This window comes from Galeopterus variegatus, unplaced genomic scaffold, assembly GCF_000696425.1.
Source record: "Galeopterus variegatus unplaced genomic scaffold, G_variegatus-3.0.2 Scaffold14812, whole genome shotgun sequence".
NCBI classification, from domain to species: Eukaryota; Metazoa; Chordata; class Mammalia; order Dermoptera; family Cynocephalidae; genus Galeopterus; species Galeopterus variegatus.
The window spans coordinates 11229-25430 of record NW_007740923.1 but is presented as its reverse complement, the minus strand read 5'-3'; the positions used below and the strand labels follow the sequence as shown (position 1 = coordinate 25430).

General features: G+C 34.4%; 1 protein-coding gene across 1 annotated transcript in view; it reads left to right on the top strand.

Moving 5' to 3' along the window:
- Positions 1–111: 111 nt before the first annotated feature.
- Positions 112–14202, top strand: part of LOC103582075 (solute carrier family 7 member 13-like) — a gene marked incomplete at its 3' end in the record, with an annotated part of 16883 nt that continues 2792 nt past the window's right edge. Inside the window, 2 exon segments of the mRNA XM_008563759.1 lie at positions 112–778; positions 13471–13602. Of these exon segments, the coding sequence (XP_008561981.1) occupies positions 112–778; positions 13471–13602 (799 nt within the window).

Here is a 14202-nt window from a genome sequence, read left to right as displayed (position 1 = left end):
AAGAGAGCATGTTGCAGAATCAAAGGGGAAATGTATAAAAACTGGCAATCACTATAACATTTTGAAATTATTTTGCGGTATTTTTAAAAAAATGGGAAAAGGCAAAAAAGCATGCAACTCTCGAGAGAAATAGGATTCTTCCATGGAAACATTTTCTTGCTTAGTATCATGATAGGGTCAGGAATCTTTGTGTCTCTTAAAGGGGTGTTGAAATACTCCTCACTGAACATACCTGTCTCCCTGAGTATTTGGGCTGCTTGTGCCTTGCTGAATATGATCACAGCTCTCTGTCATGCAGAGCTAGGGACCACCTTCCCTAGAAGTGGAGCACCTTATTATTTCCTCAAAAGATCTCTTGGATCTTCTGTTGCTTTCCTCAGTCTTTGGATCAAATTATTTGCTTTTTCTTTAGGAATAGGTGCTCTAAACTTGTTAATATCTAGCTATATAATTCGGCCTTTCTATGCCGGATGCCCAGCTCCAGAGCTACCGAAGAAATGTCTAGCTTTGACTATGTTGTGGTCACTGGGAATTCTAAATGCTCAAGGGATGGTAACAGTGGCTTGGTTTCAGACTATCAGTACTTTGGTGAAGATGGCTGTTCTTTGTTTCATCTCCATAACTGGGATTGCACCGTTGGTGACTGGGAAAAAGGAGAACCTGGCTAGGTTTGAGAATGCTTTGGACGCTGAATTTCCTAATGCTTCACAGGTTGCTGAAGCCCTTCTCCAGGGATTTTTTGCATATTCTGGCTCTTCAATCCTGATCAACTTAGCAGATAAATCCATTTCTGAAAAATTTTGGTAGCATTCGTAAAGTTTTAATCACAATCTATGGGGAAAGATATACTTGATTTGTTTGTTTTTTGGAAAAAAAACTAATCTGCTATGTACAAAAGGGTCATCATGAAGCCTCCACGTATAATCACTTTCATAGAATATGTAGAAATTAGTGTTCTTCTGGTCATGCTCCTTATACAAAACTTGTGAATTTTTAAAAGTTTTCAAAAGAAAATTAAGATCACTGTACTGTCAGATTGTATCAAATTTGATTCTAGCAGGGGTTTTGGGAGACATTTTGAGTTAAATTTTAATTATGTAAGAAATACATTAATATAATCTATTTGTAAAAAATGGGGCTGAACAGTTAGCTCAGCTGGTTAGAGCACAGCCTTATAACACCAAGATCACTGGTTCGGATCCAGTACTGGCCAGCCACCACCCCCACCCCCAAAAAAGAAAGAAAAATGAAACAATCACAGATTTAACAATCATGCTTCATATCACCACTACCCCCAAAACCTTGTCTCCTGCTCAGAAGTAACCACAGTCAGCAGTTTGGTGTGGGTTTCCCTCCATTTTCTATGCATTCATTTACATTGAGAAAATATATTATATGGTTTTGTATAGATTTTACCAGCATTAGTAAAATGCCACATCCTAATTTTGATTTCACAGTAGGTCTAAAAGACCTCATTCTTTTAACTGCCGCATTTCACTTTAGTGAACACTCAAAGTGTTTCTGATTATTTTTTCAATTACAGGGAGTGGTGCAATGACCATGAGCCTTGTGCTCATGCACTGCTGTTTCTCTGGGGCAACGCTTCCCCCTCTGATGTCATGGTACCAAGAGAATTGGTAATAGTTGCACAACTTTCTGGAGTAAATGAAAGATTAAACAGAAAATAATTCATTATATTTCATTTACTTTATAAAATTAAAAGAAAATAAATCATAAAATGTTAAGGATAATGCTAAATATTGAATTTGTATAAAACTTTCAAACAAAATCTTTGCAAACATTTTGATGAGAAACTTGAGCTTGCTCTCCTAGATGTAACACCATTTTATGCTTGAAATTTTTGTGATATATTATGAAAACCTTTAATGATGATTTTTTTTTAGATTCTCAATTCTCGAATTTCTAAAATTGTTGATGGTCCTGTTCAATGAGGCACTTTGCTCACCCATATAGATTATTAAAAATTTACAGCTGATATGATTTTTAAGAATTTTAACTTTTTAATTTTTCAATTGACAAACGTAATGTTGAAATTTCTTGCAATGAAATTAATGAATTTTTAATCCAATATCAAGGTTTTCCAAATAACGATAAAGCTTTAATTTACCTAGCACAAATGAATTATTGCAGCAGTCACCTTGCAGCTAGCTCAGACCGTAACAAGGCACATGAGTCCAGAACAGAAATATCGGATATGTGTGAAGGCTGAGTTTCACAAATCACAGCCTGGAGCTGTACTAGTTGCAAGTATTTTCTCCCATTCCATAGGTTATCTTTTCACTCTGTTGATTGTTTCCTTTACTATGCAGAAGGTTTTTAGTTGGATGTACAGAAATTTTTTAAAAAAATATATTCAGATATTTTCCAAGTCAATCGATTTTCTTTGACTATGCCCATAGCATCTTTTTCAGTACCCACAATTTTAATTCTACACTAGAAAATCTACAAAAGTGTCCTTTTATTGTTTTGGATTTGCAGATATTATTAAGAAATGCCTATTTCGAAGTCAAAATTTAGACTCCTATATTTTCTCTAATAATTCCTATGCTTTAGACTTTTACATTTTTGCTTTTTATCCATTTGAAATTTAGTTTTCTAAGAGATTTGAGGGAAAAAATCTAACTACATTTTTTCCAAATAAGTAGCCAAATAATCATTACCATGTATTAAATACTTTATCCTTTTTCCATTGATTGAAAAGGCATCAGTGTCATATACAGTCATGCTTTGCTTAACGACAAGGATACATTCTGAGAAATGTGTTTTTAGGTGATTTTGTAGTTATGCAACTATCAAAGAGCGTGCTTACAGAAACCTAGATGGTGTAGCCTACTACACACCTGGGCCACATGGTATAGCCAGTATCATCTTACAGGACCACTCTCATATATGCAGTCCATTGTTGACTGAAACATCATTATGCAGTGCTGTACTAAATTCTATATTTACAAAGATTCATTTCTAGAATCTTGATTCTTCCATTGATTTGTCTATATTAATATGACACTTATAATAATTATTGTTTCATAATATTTTTATATATCTCATATGGCTAATCACCCTCTTTGTTCTTCAAAATATCATTTTTGAAATGATATACATTTTGAGATACCTTCGAGTTTCAGAAAAGCTTCTGTTGGGACTTTTATTGTGATTAAATGAAGTTTGAAATAAGTTTAAGGATGATTAATATAGTTACAATCATGATGGTGCATGGTCTGAGGATCATTTTTAGATAATAGCAGAAATACTTTTAATGTTATGCCAAGTAAGACTGCTGTAGGTTTTTTGAAGATGCCCTTTATTAAATTAAAATAGCTCCTTCTGTTCCAAGCTTATGACTTTTTTTAATCATGAAAAATTACTAAACTATCAAATACCTTTTTGTTCTCCATTGAAATGATCATATTGTTTATATTAATTAATTTCCTTATTCAATTACATTTGTAATTTCCTTTTATTTAGTAGTATGTTTTTAAATGTCTAGTCATAAAGGCTTTATATTAGATAGATTGTTTTTGTTGTCCCAGTATACTGCATTATGGCCAGCAATTGTTTTGTGTTTTTAAATTACCGTAAATGATATACATTTGTATACGTATGTATGCTTGTGTATATATACCATATATGGAAATTTAAAAACACAAAGTAAAACATGAGCCTGTACTTACGTATACTTCTGCTATTTGCTTTTTTGACTCAGTAATGTATTATTTAATTTATCTAAATTGATAAACATACACTATTTTATTCATTCTACCTGCTGTATAGTATTCTGCCATAGAAATAAATCACCTTTTACCCATTCCCTAACTTAGGGCCAATTAGGTTCTTTCCATGTTTGCTATTAGAAACAGTGTTACCATGAATTTTTGTAGTGATTTCTTGTGCACAGGTGTTGAGAGTTTATCTGAATATGTATCTAAGAGTGAAACTGCTGGATCATAAAGTAAGCAACTTCATATTTGCTAGATTTTGCCAAATTACTCCTTCCCATCATCGTAACACCAATAGAGTTAAGATTTCCCATTACTCTGCACACTCTCCAATATCTAGGTTTGTCAGACTTTTTAATTTTTGTCAATCTGATTAATCTGAATAGTTTAATCGTAGTTTAAATCTATCCTGATTATGATTTAATTTATATTTCCCTTTGAAAAAGTGAGCTTAAGTATCTGTTCTTTCTTTTCTTGGCCATTCAGATCTCTTCATCTTTGAATTGCCTATTTTATCATTTTCTTACTGACTTGTGGTAACTTTTTATAGATTCAGGATACCATCCTTTCTTGCCTATATATATTTCAAATGTTACCTCCCAATCTATACATTTTATTTTTCACTTTGTTTCTGGCTTTTTTCATTATACAAATAATTTTCCATTTAACATACTCAAATTTATTTTTTTCATAAATTATTAACATTATCAATGCTTTTTTGTCTTGTTGAGAAAATCCTCTCATATACTTGGTGGCCATTTGTATATCTTCTTTTAAGAAATATCTATAGAGCTCTCTTGCACATTTTTTAATTGGGTTATTTGGTTTCTTATTATTGAGTTGTTTGAGTTCCTTAAATATTCTGGAAATTATCCTCCTGTTGCATACATAGCTTGCAAATATTTTCTCCCATTCTGTGTGTTTTCTTTTCTCTCTGTTGATTATTTCTTTTGCTGTGCTGAAGCATTTTAGTTTAATGTAATCCCATTTATTTATTTTCACTTTTGCGGCTTGTGCTTTTGAGGTCTTATTCATAAAATCTTTGCTTAATTCTGTGTCCTGGAGCAATTCTCCTGTGATTTCTTCTAGAAGTTTTACAGTGTTAGGTCTTATACTTAAGTCTTTAATCCATTTTGGAGTTGATTTTTGCATATGGTTTCGGTTCAAATCTTACCTATTTTTCAATATTCATAGATTTCTTTTTTTTTTTTTTTAAGATGACCGGTAAGAGGATCTCAACCCTTGGCTTGGTGTTGTCAACACCACACTCAGCTAGTGAGCCAACCGGCCATCCCTATATAGGATCTGAACCCGGGGCCTTGGTGTTATCAGCACCGCACTCTCCCGAGTGAGCCATAGATTTCATTGAAGGTCCTCTTTTTTTATTTCTAAGAGTAGATTTGCGTATTTTACAATATATGACTTCCAGGGACTTGTACTGGAAAGAGTATATAGCATACGCTCTATCCACTCTTTCGGAAGAAGATCTTTGAACAGTTTTAAAAGCTCCATCTTCCTGTCTGTAATTCTCTGGAATTTTGCAGTTACTTCAGAATCTTGCACATACCAAAACAAAAAACTCTTCTCTAGGTATTTTTCATTGCCAGATGATTAATTCTTTTGGACATAAGTTTCTATATCCTACCTAAAATCTTACGTAATGTAAATAAAACTTCATTAAATGTTACTCTTTGCTGTCATGCATTACAAACAGTTTTCCCAATTCATTATTTGCCTTTTAATTTTATGTGAGCTATTTTAATGAAAAGAAGTTATATAATTTTACTTATTTAAATCTGTTGATCTTTTAATTTGGGTTACTTCCTTTTCTTACAATCCTGGAAGGATATTCCTGACTTAATCAAATAACAAATATATATTTTCTGCTACTATTTTTATGGTTTCATTTCTTTACAGTTAAATCTTAATGTTACTTTTTATCTCCTGTGTATATGCCTGTGTATGTGCTTTCTTTACTATTCCCTAAAAATTTAACTCTACCATAACCTTAGTTTAGTACTTTCACTAAAAGAAGATTTTTTTTTTTCTTCCACTGAAAACTCATTTTGGTGTTTAAAAATCCTCACTGATAGGAACTTGTTCTTCATAAAGATAAAAGCTATTCTTTCAGCAAAGATAGTGAATGATCACCCTCTGAATGAAAGCTTCGACCTTTGGCTCTAATAAAAAGTTTATAGATTCACAAAATTTTTCTAGACCTCTCAAACACAACCATCTCAGTCACATTGGGTTGAAAGGCACTCCTATTTTGTGATTAGTGCCAGTAATGGTACACTCATTTTTTTCTTTAACACTTATTTGTAAATTTTTGTGAGGTACAGTGTATCGTTTCAATACATGCATATACTGTACTATGATTCACTTAGCATAGAGAGCACAGTTTTGTATACTTTAGTCCACCACTTCTCTTCCTGCACCTCACCCTAGCCTCTGGTCACCATTCTTCATATATGAGAACCATCCATATTTTTTTTTTCAGATTCCACATATGAGTGAGATCATGCTGTATTTGTCTTCCTGTGTCTGACCTACTTCACTTAAAATAATGGCTTCCAGTTCCAACCATGTTGCTACAAATGATAGGATATCATTTGTTTTTATAGCTGAATGGTATTCCACTGTGTCTATATAGCACAGCATATTTATCCATTCATCCGTTGATGGGCATTTAGGTTGATTCCATCTCTTGGTTATTGTGAATAGTGCTGAAATGAACATGAAAGTACAGGTGTCATTTTGATATATCGATTTCATTTCCTTTGGGTATATACCAGTAATGGGATAGCTAGGTGTCAGGCTGAATCACAGATCCAGGTCGTGAGTCAGGTAGTTGAATAAAGATTCTGGCAGCCAGTAACAGAATAAACATGCTTTATTCTGACACAAGCTCTACCAGCCAGCAGTTCAGAGCCACTGCCTTTTATACTAAAAGAATACAATAGTGGCAATGAGCCAGGGAGTATATGAGCACACATGCAGTTACACTTATGTAACTTGTTTACAACAGATGTGCTGAATCATACCCACCTGAATATGAGGTGAGGAGGCTTGACTAGACTGACTCCATTTTCTTCACACTAGGTCATAGAATAAATCTATTTTAAGTTCAGTATGGAGGAAACTCCATACTGTTTTCCACAATAGCTGTACGAATTTACATTCCCACCAAGAATTAGGTGAATTCCCTGTTCTCCACATCCTTGCCAGAATTTGTTATTTTCTGTCTAGTTGATAATAGCCATTCTAACTGCAGTGAGATATCTTATTGTGGTTTTAAATTGCATTTTTCTGATGATTAGTGATAAAGTTTGAATGTGTTGTCGCCCCAAAACTCATGCAGAAATCTGATCCCCAATGTGACAGTGTTGGAAGCTGTTTGAGTCATGGGGGTGGATCTCTCATGAATGGATTAATGCTCTCCCTGAGGGAGGAGGAGTAGTGAGTGAGTTCTCACTCTATTAGTTCCCATGAGAGCTGGTTTTTAAAAGACCCTGGCACCTCCTCCCTCTTTCTCTCTCTCTCTCTCTCTCACTTCCTTTTGCCATGTGATCTGCCTGTACCCTCCAGCTGCCTGCCACCTTCCACCATGAGTAGAAGCAGCCTGAGGCCCATCCCAGATGCAGCTGTCCCAGAATTGTAAGCCAAATAAACATCTTTTCCTTATAAATTACCCAGTCTCAGGTATTTCTGTTACAGCAACACAAAACAGACTAATACAAATAGTGATGTTGAACTTTTTTTTCATGTATTCTGCCATTTGTTTTTCTTCTTTTGAGTAATGATTGTTCAGATTATTTGCCTATTTTTTAATTGGGTTATGTAGTTTTTAGCTGTTGAGTTGTTTGAGTTCTTTATGTATTCTACATGTTAGCCTCTTGTCAGTCGTGTTGTTTGCAAACACTTTCTCCCATTCATTAAGTTATCTCTTCATTTTGTTGGTAGTGTCCCTTGCTGTGCAAGCTTTTTAGTTTGATGTAGTCCCATTTGGATATTTTTGCTTTAGCTGTCAGTGCTTTTGTAGGATCACTCAACAGAGTGCTGCCCACTCCCATTTTTGTGTAGTGTTTCCCATACATTTTCTTCTAGTAGGTTCATAGTTTGGGGTCTTAAATTTAGGTCTTTAATCCACTTTGAGTTGATTTCTGTGATTAGAGATAGGGGTCAAGTTTTAATCTTCCACGTGTGGATATCCAGTTTTCCCAGCACCATTTAGTGAAATGGCTGTCCTTTCACTAATCTATATTCTGGGCACTTTTGTTGAAAATCATTTGGCTGTTAGGTGTGTGGATTTGTTTCTGGGCACTATATTCTGTTCCATTGGTCAATCTGTCTGTTTTTATGCCAGTAGCATGCTGTTTTGTTTGCTATAGCTTTACAGTATATTTTGATATCAGGAAGTGTGATGCCTCCAACTTCGTTTTTTGTTCAAGCTTGCTTTAGTTGTATGGGGTTTTTGTGGTTCCATATAAATTTTAAGATCACTTTTCTGTTTCTGTGAAGATTGTCATTGGTATTTGGATAGGGATTGCATTGAATGTGTAGATTGCTTTGGGTAATATGGATATTGTGATGATGTTAATTCTTCCAACCCATGAACATTAGATATCTTTCCGTTTATTATGTCCTCTTCAATTTTTTTCAGCAATGTTTTATAGTTTTCATAGTAGATGTCTTTCACCTCTGTGCTTTAATTTACTCCTAGGTATTTCTTTTTTTTCTGTTTTCTCTGTTTTTCTTTTCTTTATTTTTTTTTGGGGGGGGTAGTTATTGTAAATGGGATTACTTTCTTGATTTCTTTTTCATCTATTTCATAATTGGCATATAGAAATGCTATTGACTTCTGTGTATTGATTTTGTATCCTGCCACTATACTCAATTCATTTATTAATCCTAGTAATTTTTTGGTGAAGCTTTTAGGGTTTTCTATGTACATGAACATGTCATCAGCAAGTAGGGATAGTTTGTCTTCTTCCTTTCTGGTTTGGATGCCCTTTATTGCTTTCTCTTGCCTTTTCTGGTGCTGGCTAGAACTTCTAGTACTACGTTGAGTAAGAGTAGAGAAAGTGGGCATCCTTGTATTGGTCTATGATCTTAGAAGAAAAACCTTAAATTTCTGTCAGTTCAGTATGATATTAGCTATGGGTTTGTTGTACATGGCCTTTATTTTGTTGAGGTACATTCCTTTTACACCTAATTTGTTGAATGTTTTCATGAAGGGGTGCTCATTTTATCAAATGCTTTTTCTGCATTTATTGAAATGACCATATATTTTTCTTCATTCTGTTTATGTGATGTGTCATATTTATTGCTTTGTGTATGTCAAACCATTCTTGCATCCCTAGGATGAATTCCACTTGATCATGGTGAATGATCTTTTCAATATACTGTTGGATTCTGTTTCCTACTATTTTATTAAGGATCTTTGCATCTGTGCTCATTAGGGATACTGGTCTGTAGTTTTCTTTTTTTGTTGTATCTTTTTCCAGTTTTGGTGTGAGGTTAATGTTGGCCTCAGAGAACGGGTTTGGAAATATTTCCTCCTCTTCAACTTTCTGGAAGAGTTTGAGAAGAATTGGTATTATTTCTTTAAATGCTTGGCAAAATATGGCAGCAATACCATCTTGTCCTGGGGTTTTCTTTGTTGGAGGACTTTCTGTTACTGCTTCAATCTCATTACTTATTATTGGTCTGTTTAGATTTTGTAATTCCTCATGATTAAACCTTGGTAAATTGTATGTGCCCAGGAGTTTATCCATTTCTTCCAGGTTTTCCAGTTTGTTCTCACATGGTTGTTCATAGTAGTCTCTTATGATCCTTTGTATTTCTGTAGTATCAGTTGTAATGTTTCCATTTTCATTTCTAATTTTATTTATTTGGGTCTTCTCTCTTTTTTTCTTTGTTAGTCTAGCTAAAGGTTTACCAATTTTGTTTATCTTCTCAAAGAAAACAAATTATTTGTTTCATTGATCTTTTGGATTGTTTTAAATCTTTAATTCATTTATTCCTGCTCTGATCTTTGTTATTTCTCTCCTTCTACTGATTTGGGGTTTAGTTTGTTCTTGTTTCTCTAGTTCCTTAAGGTGTAACGTTAGGTTGTTTATTTGAAGTCTTTATTCTTGTTTGATGTAGACATTTATTGATGTAAACTTTCATCTTAGGCCTGCTTTTGCTGTATACAATAGGTTCTATTATGTTGCGTTTTCATTTTCATTTATCTCCAGGAATTTTTTAATTTCCTTTTTGAGTTCTTCTTTGACCCTTTCATTGTTTAGTAGCATGTTGCTTAATTTCTAGTTATGTGTACAGTTTCTAGTATCCCTTTTGTTGTTGATTTCTAGTTTTATCCCATTGTGGTAGGACAAGGTAGTTGGTATGATTTCAGTTATTTTAAATTTACTGAGACTTGTTTTGTGACTTAACATACGGCCTATTTTAGAGAATGTTCTATATGCTGCTGAAAAGAATGTATATTCTGCTGCTATTGGATGAAATGTTCTATATAAGTCCATTAGGTCCAATCAAACTAGAGTAGAGATTCTGATGCTTCCAGTTTAATTTTCTGTTTCAATGATCTGTCCTTTGCTGAAAGGGTGTGTTAAAGTCCCCAACTATTGTGTTGGAGTCTATTTCTCCCATCAGGTCTAATAGTAATTGCTTTATATAACTGGGTGCTCCAGAATTGGGTGCATATATATCTAGAATTGTTACTTTCTCTCATTGAATTGATCCTTTTATCATTATATAATGACCTTCCTTATCTTTTTTTTTACTTTTCTTGGATTGAAGTCTATTTTATCTGATGTAAGTATAGTTACTTCTGTTATTAGTTGTTTCCATTTGCATGAAATATCTTTTCCATCCCTTCACTTTCAGTCAATGTGTGTCTTTACAGGTGAAGTGAGTTTCTTGTAGGCAGCATATTGTTGGCTCTTGTTTTACAGTCCATTGAGTGACTCTGTGTCTTTTAATTGGGTCATTTAATTTGTTTACATTTAGAGTTATTATTGATACATAGAGACTTGTTACTGCCATTTTGCTACATTTTTTTCTGATTGTCTTGTAGATCCTTTTTTCCTTTTTTTCCACTCTTACTATCTTCCTTTGTCATTGAGTAATCTTATTTAGCAGTATATTTTGATTTCTTGCTATTTATTTTTAGTAAGCCTTTTATAAGTTTTTGTGTTATGGTTACCATCAAGCTTACAAAAAACATGTTATAGTTATAACAGATTATGTTAGACATCTGGTCAAGATGGAGGAATAGACAGTCCCCAGTGTCACTCTCTTCCACAAACCAACAAATTTGCAACTATAAAAAAGCAACGACAACCAAGCTGAGGCCGCTAGAGCTCAGGGGAAGAGGAGAGAAACCTACAGAGTGCATGAAGGTGGGAGAAGCCACAATGAGAGAGAGAAAAAAACACTCCAAATGGTTGATTAATAAATTGAAAATATTAAATTTCACTAAAAAGTAAGACCTCATCCACAATTTATAAACAATTCGTTCCTTAAATCTTTTTAGCTGTATTATAAAATGTATTTGGTTTTTAAGTACTTTAAATGTCTGACTTGCAAAACTTTTCTATGGCTGTCCAGTAATTCTAAATTTTTGTCTCAAATATAATGAATTTCAAATTCTCTTGAACATTCAACTACTGTTTATAAACTTGAGGTTTCCCATACTTACCAACTTAAAATCACACAACTAAAAATTCATTTTAAATTTCACTTTTTCAGTAACAAGGCTGATCTTTCTGGATTATCTAACATGCCCAATTCTCATAAATATTATGAACACTTTAAATAACTGGCACAAATTGTACAATTTAGTAGAAAATAAATAATATCATGGGTCTTGATATACCTGATCATTGTTGTACTGAATTTTAAACATTCCCATCTTATACTGGGTTTCCTAGAAGCGAGCTTGAGTTGGAGATTCTTGTGCAAGTGATTTAGTGTCTCTCCAGAGATACCTGTGAGAAATGGAAGATGCAGGACACAGTAGGAGGAGGAGATGAGCAAAGATGTGGCTTCAGCTGAAATCTAGCCTCAGCCAGATCCTATGGGATATGCTAGAGCTGCATTGTCCAACCTGGTAACCACTAGCCACATGTGGCTCTTGAGCACTTGAAGTGTGGCTAGTCAAATTGAGATGTTCTATAGGTATAAAATGTACATGGAAAATCAAAATCCTGAATGAACATAACAATGCCAAATAGCTCATTAATAATTTTTTGCAAATGTTACATGTTGCAATGATAACATCTTGGATATACTGGGTTAAATAAAATTTATTATTATGACATATTTCTCCTGTTTGTTTTTATGTAATCACTAGAAATATTAAAATTAAATATGTGGCTCACATCGTATTTCTTTTGAACAGCACTGTTAGAGTAGGAATAATACAAAATAGTACAAAATGTTCCCAACTAGAGGCATTACGGTTTGGCTTTTATACCTTATATCAGTCAATAAATGGCTGTGGGCTGCCTCTGAGGGAAGGATGCAAACTTCCAGACATCTCCATGTAAAGTAGCTTCCCCCTCCCCATTCATCCATCCAAGGACCAAGGGCAATTCTTAGGAGATGCATTCAGCTGTGTGAAGTATTAGTAGCCATTACTCACAGAAGCCGATGGAAGGAAGCATCTGCCAGTTGAGGGGATCTAGGCTCTCAATCAGTGACTCTTACACTTTCCTATGTCATAAGTCATTTACCCACCAGGATCCCAGTCACTATATCAGGGATTGAAGCCACTAGGTGGAAGATCTCAGACTGTGATGTAGTCACTTACACTTCCAAGATTCAAAACCAGGACATGTGACCTGAGCACTTCATGCTTCTCAGAAGAAACCACCAAATCACATATGCACAGGCTGTAACATATTCATACAATGAATTGCTATAGCAACAGGGTACCATAATACCTCACATATCAACTGAAATTGATTTTATATATACATTTCCTGATTCCTTCTCCAATCAGATTTTGGGTTGACAGAATTCTTTGCTTCTGCATGGCTTACAAATAATTTTCTTCACTACTTGAATGGATTCAATCTTTTTACTGCCTGATTGGACTCTAAATTGATTTCCTATGGTTGTTTTATTCATATCCCATATGATCCTGCATTCCATTCCTACTTTTCTTACTTATAATGACTCTGTGGTCATTTTAATATAGGAGATTAGCCGAGGTGAGATGTTTTTCTCACTGCACGGTGCATTGTGTCAGAGAAATATGAGTGCTTTTTTAGGCCTCATATTGATATAAGCCTGCAGAAATCCTTTCAAAGTGACAAAGGAAGAGTTCATTTCTGCGAAGAAAGATGAGAAAGGAATTTCCTCAGAGCTGAGTTTGCTTGGGAGAAAGAGAAGATGATGACAAACCACTGCTTAGTCAGACAAAAGGGTGAAATTACATATCTAGGTGGTCTGAAAAGGCATGCTGTTTACCAAATAATCTTTTCCATCACTATAAACCTAGAATCATGAAATCATTGGAATAATTTGACTTTTAGCACTTTGGTAAAAAATGCAAGCTTTCAGGAAAAAATTTATATAGGAACAAAACAGAATCAGCCCAAACAGATGAGGGAGCAACAGAGACCTGAATAATACTTTCTCCTTCTTTTTATTACAAAGAACTCGTCAATAATTCTACAATTTTGTGTCCTTTTTCTGATGAGTTTATTTGCATTTTATAGGAGAGATAAAAACCCTGCTAAAAATATTCCCAAATCTCTGATTACTACCATTTCTGGGGTGACTGTGATTTACTTATTGGTGAATATATCCTACCTGGCAGTTTTGACCCCCAAGGAAATCATCTCTTCAGGTATGAATGTGTATAAACAAGGAGGAAACAGTCACTTCTACCTACCCTGAATAAACAGGGACTGTTGTATACCGTATATTTGTTTGATACACTCATAGTAATATAAACATAATGTGTTTATGCTCTGATCTTTACAAAGAACCCAAGGAGAAACATGAGCAAGCANCTGGACCCTCATTTTTCTTACCTGGTTTACTACAACAACCTCCTAATTTATACACTCACCTTTAAACTCCTCCCTCCAATGCAGCCTCCACTCAGTTTCTAGAGATAACTTTATAAAACACAAACCCTGCTTAATTACTGTCTTGTTTTCTTGCATCTCCTCCCAATGCCTCACACACCTGCTGCAACCACTATACCATCACCCATCACCTTCCTTCAGACCAAATATCAGCTTCTCAGCTGGCCACAGCAGGTTCTCCAAGATCTAATACAAGCCCAACTTTCTATCTTCATTTTTTGCATTCTTCTTTTTTGCACACACACACTTACTACAAATCAGCCTTTGTAAACAACTTACCATTTCCAAAATAGATATTATCCTCTCTGCCTACCCCACAATGCCAACTGTCTGCCCTCTGCCTGACTTAGATGCCT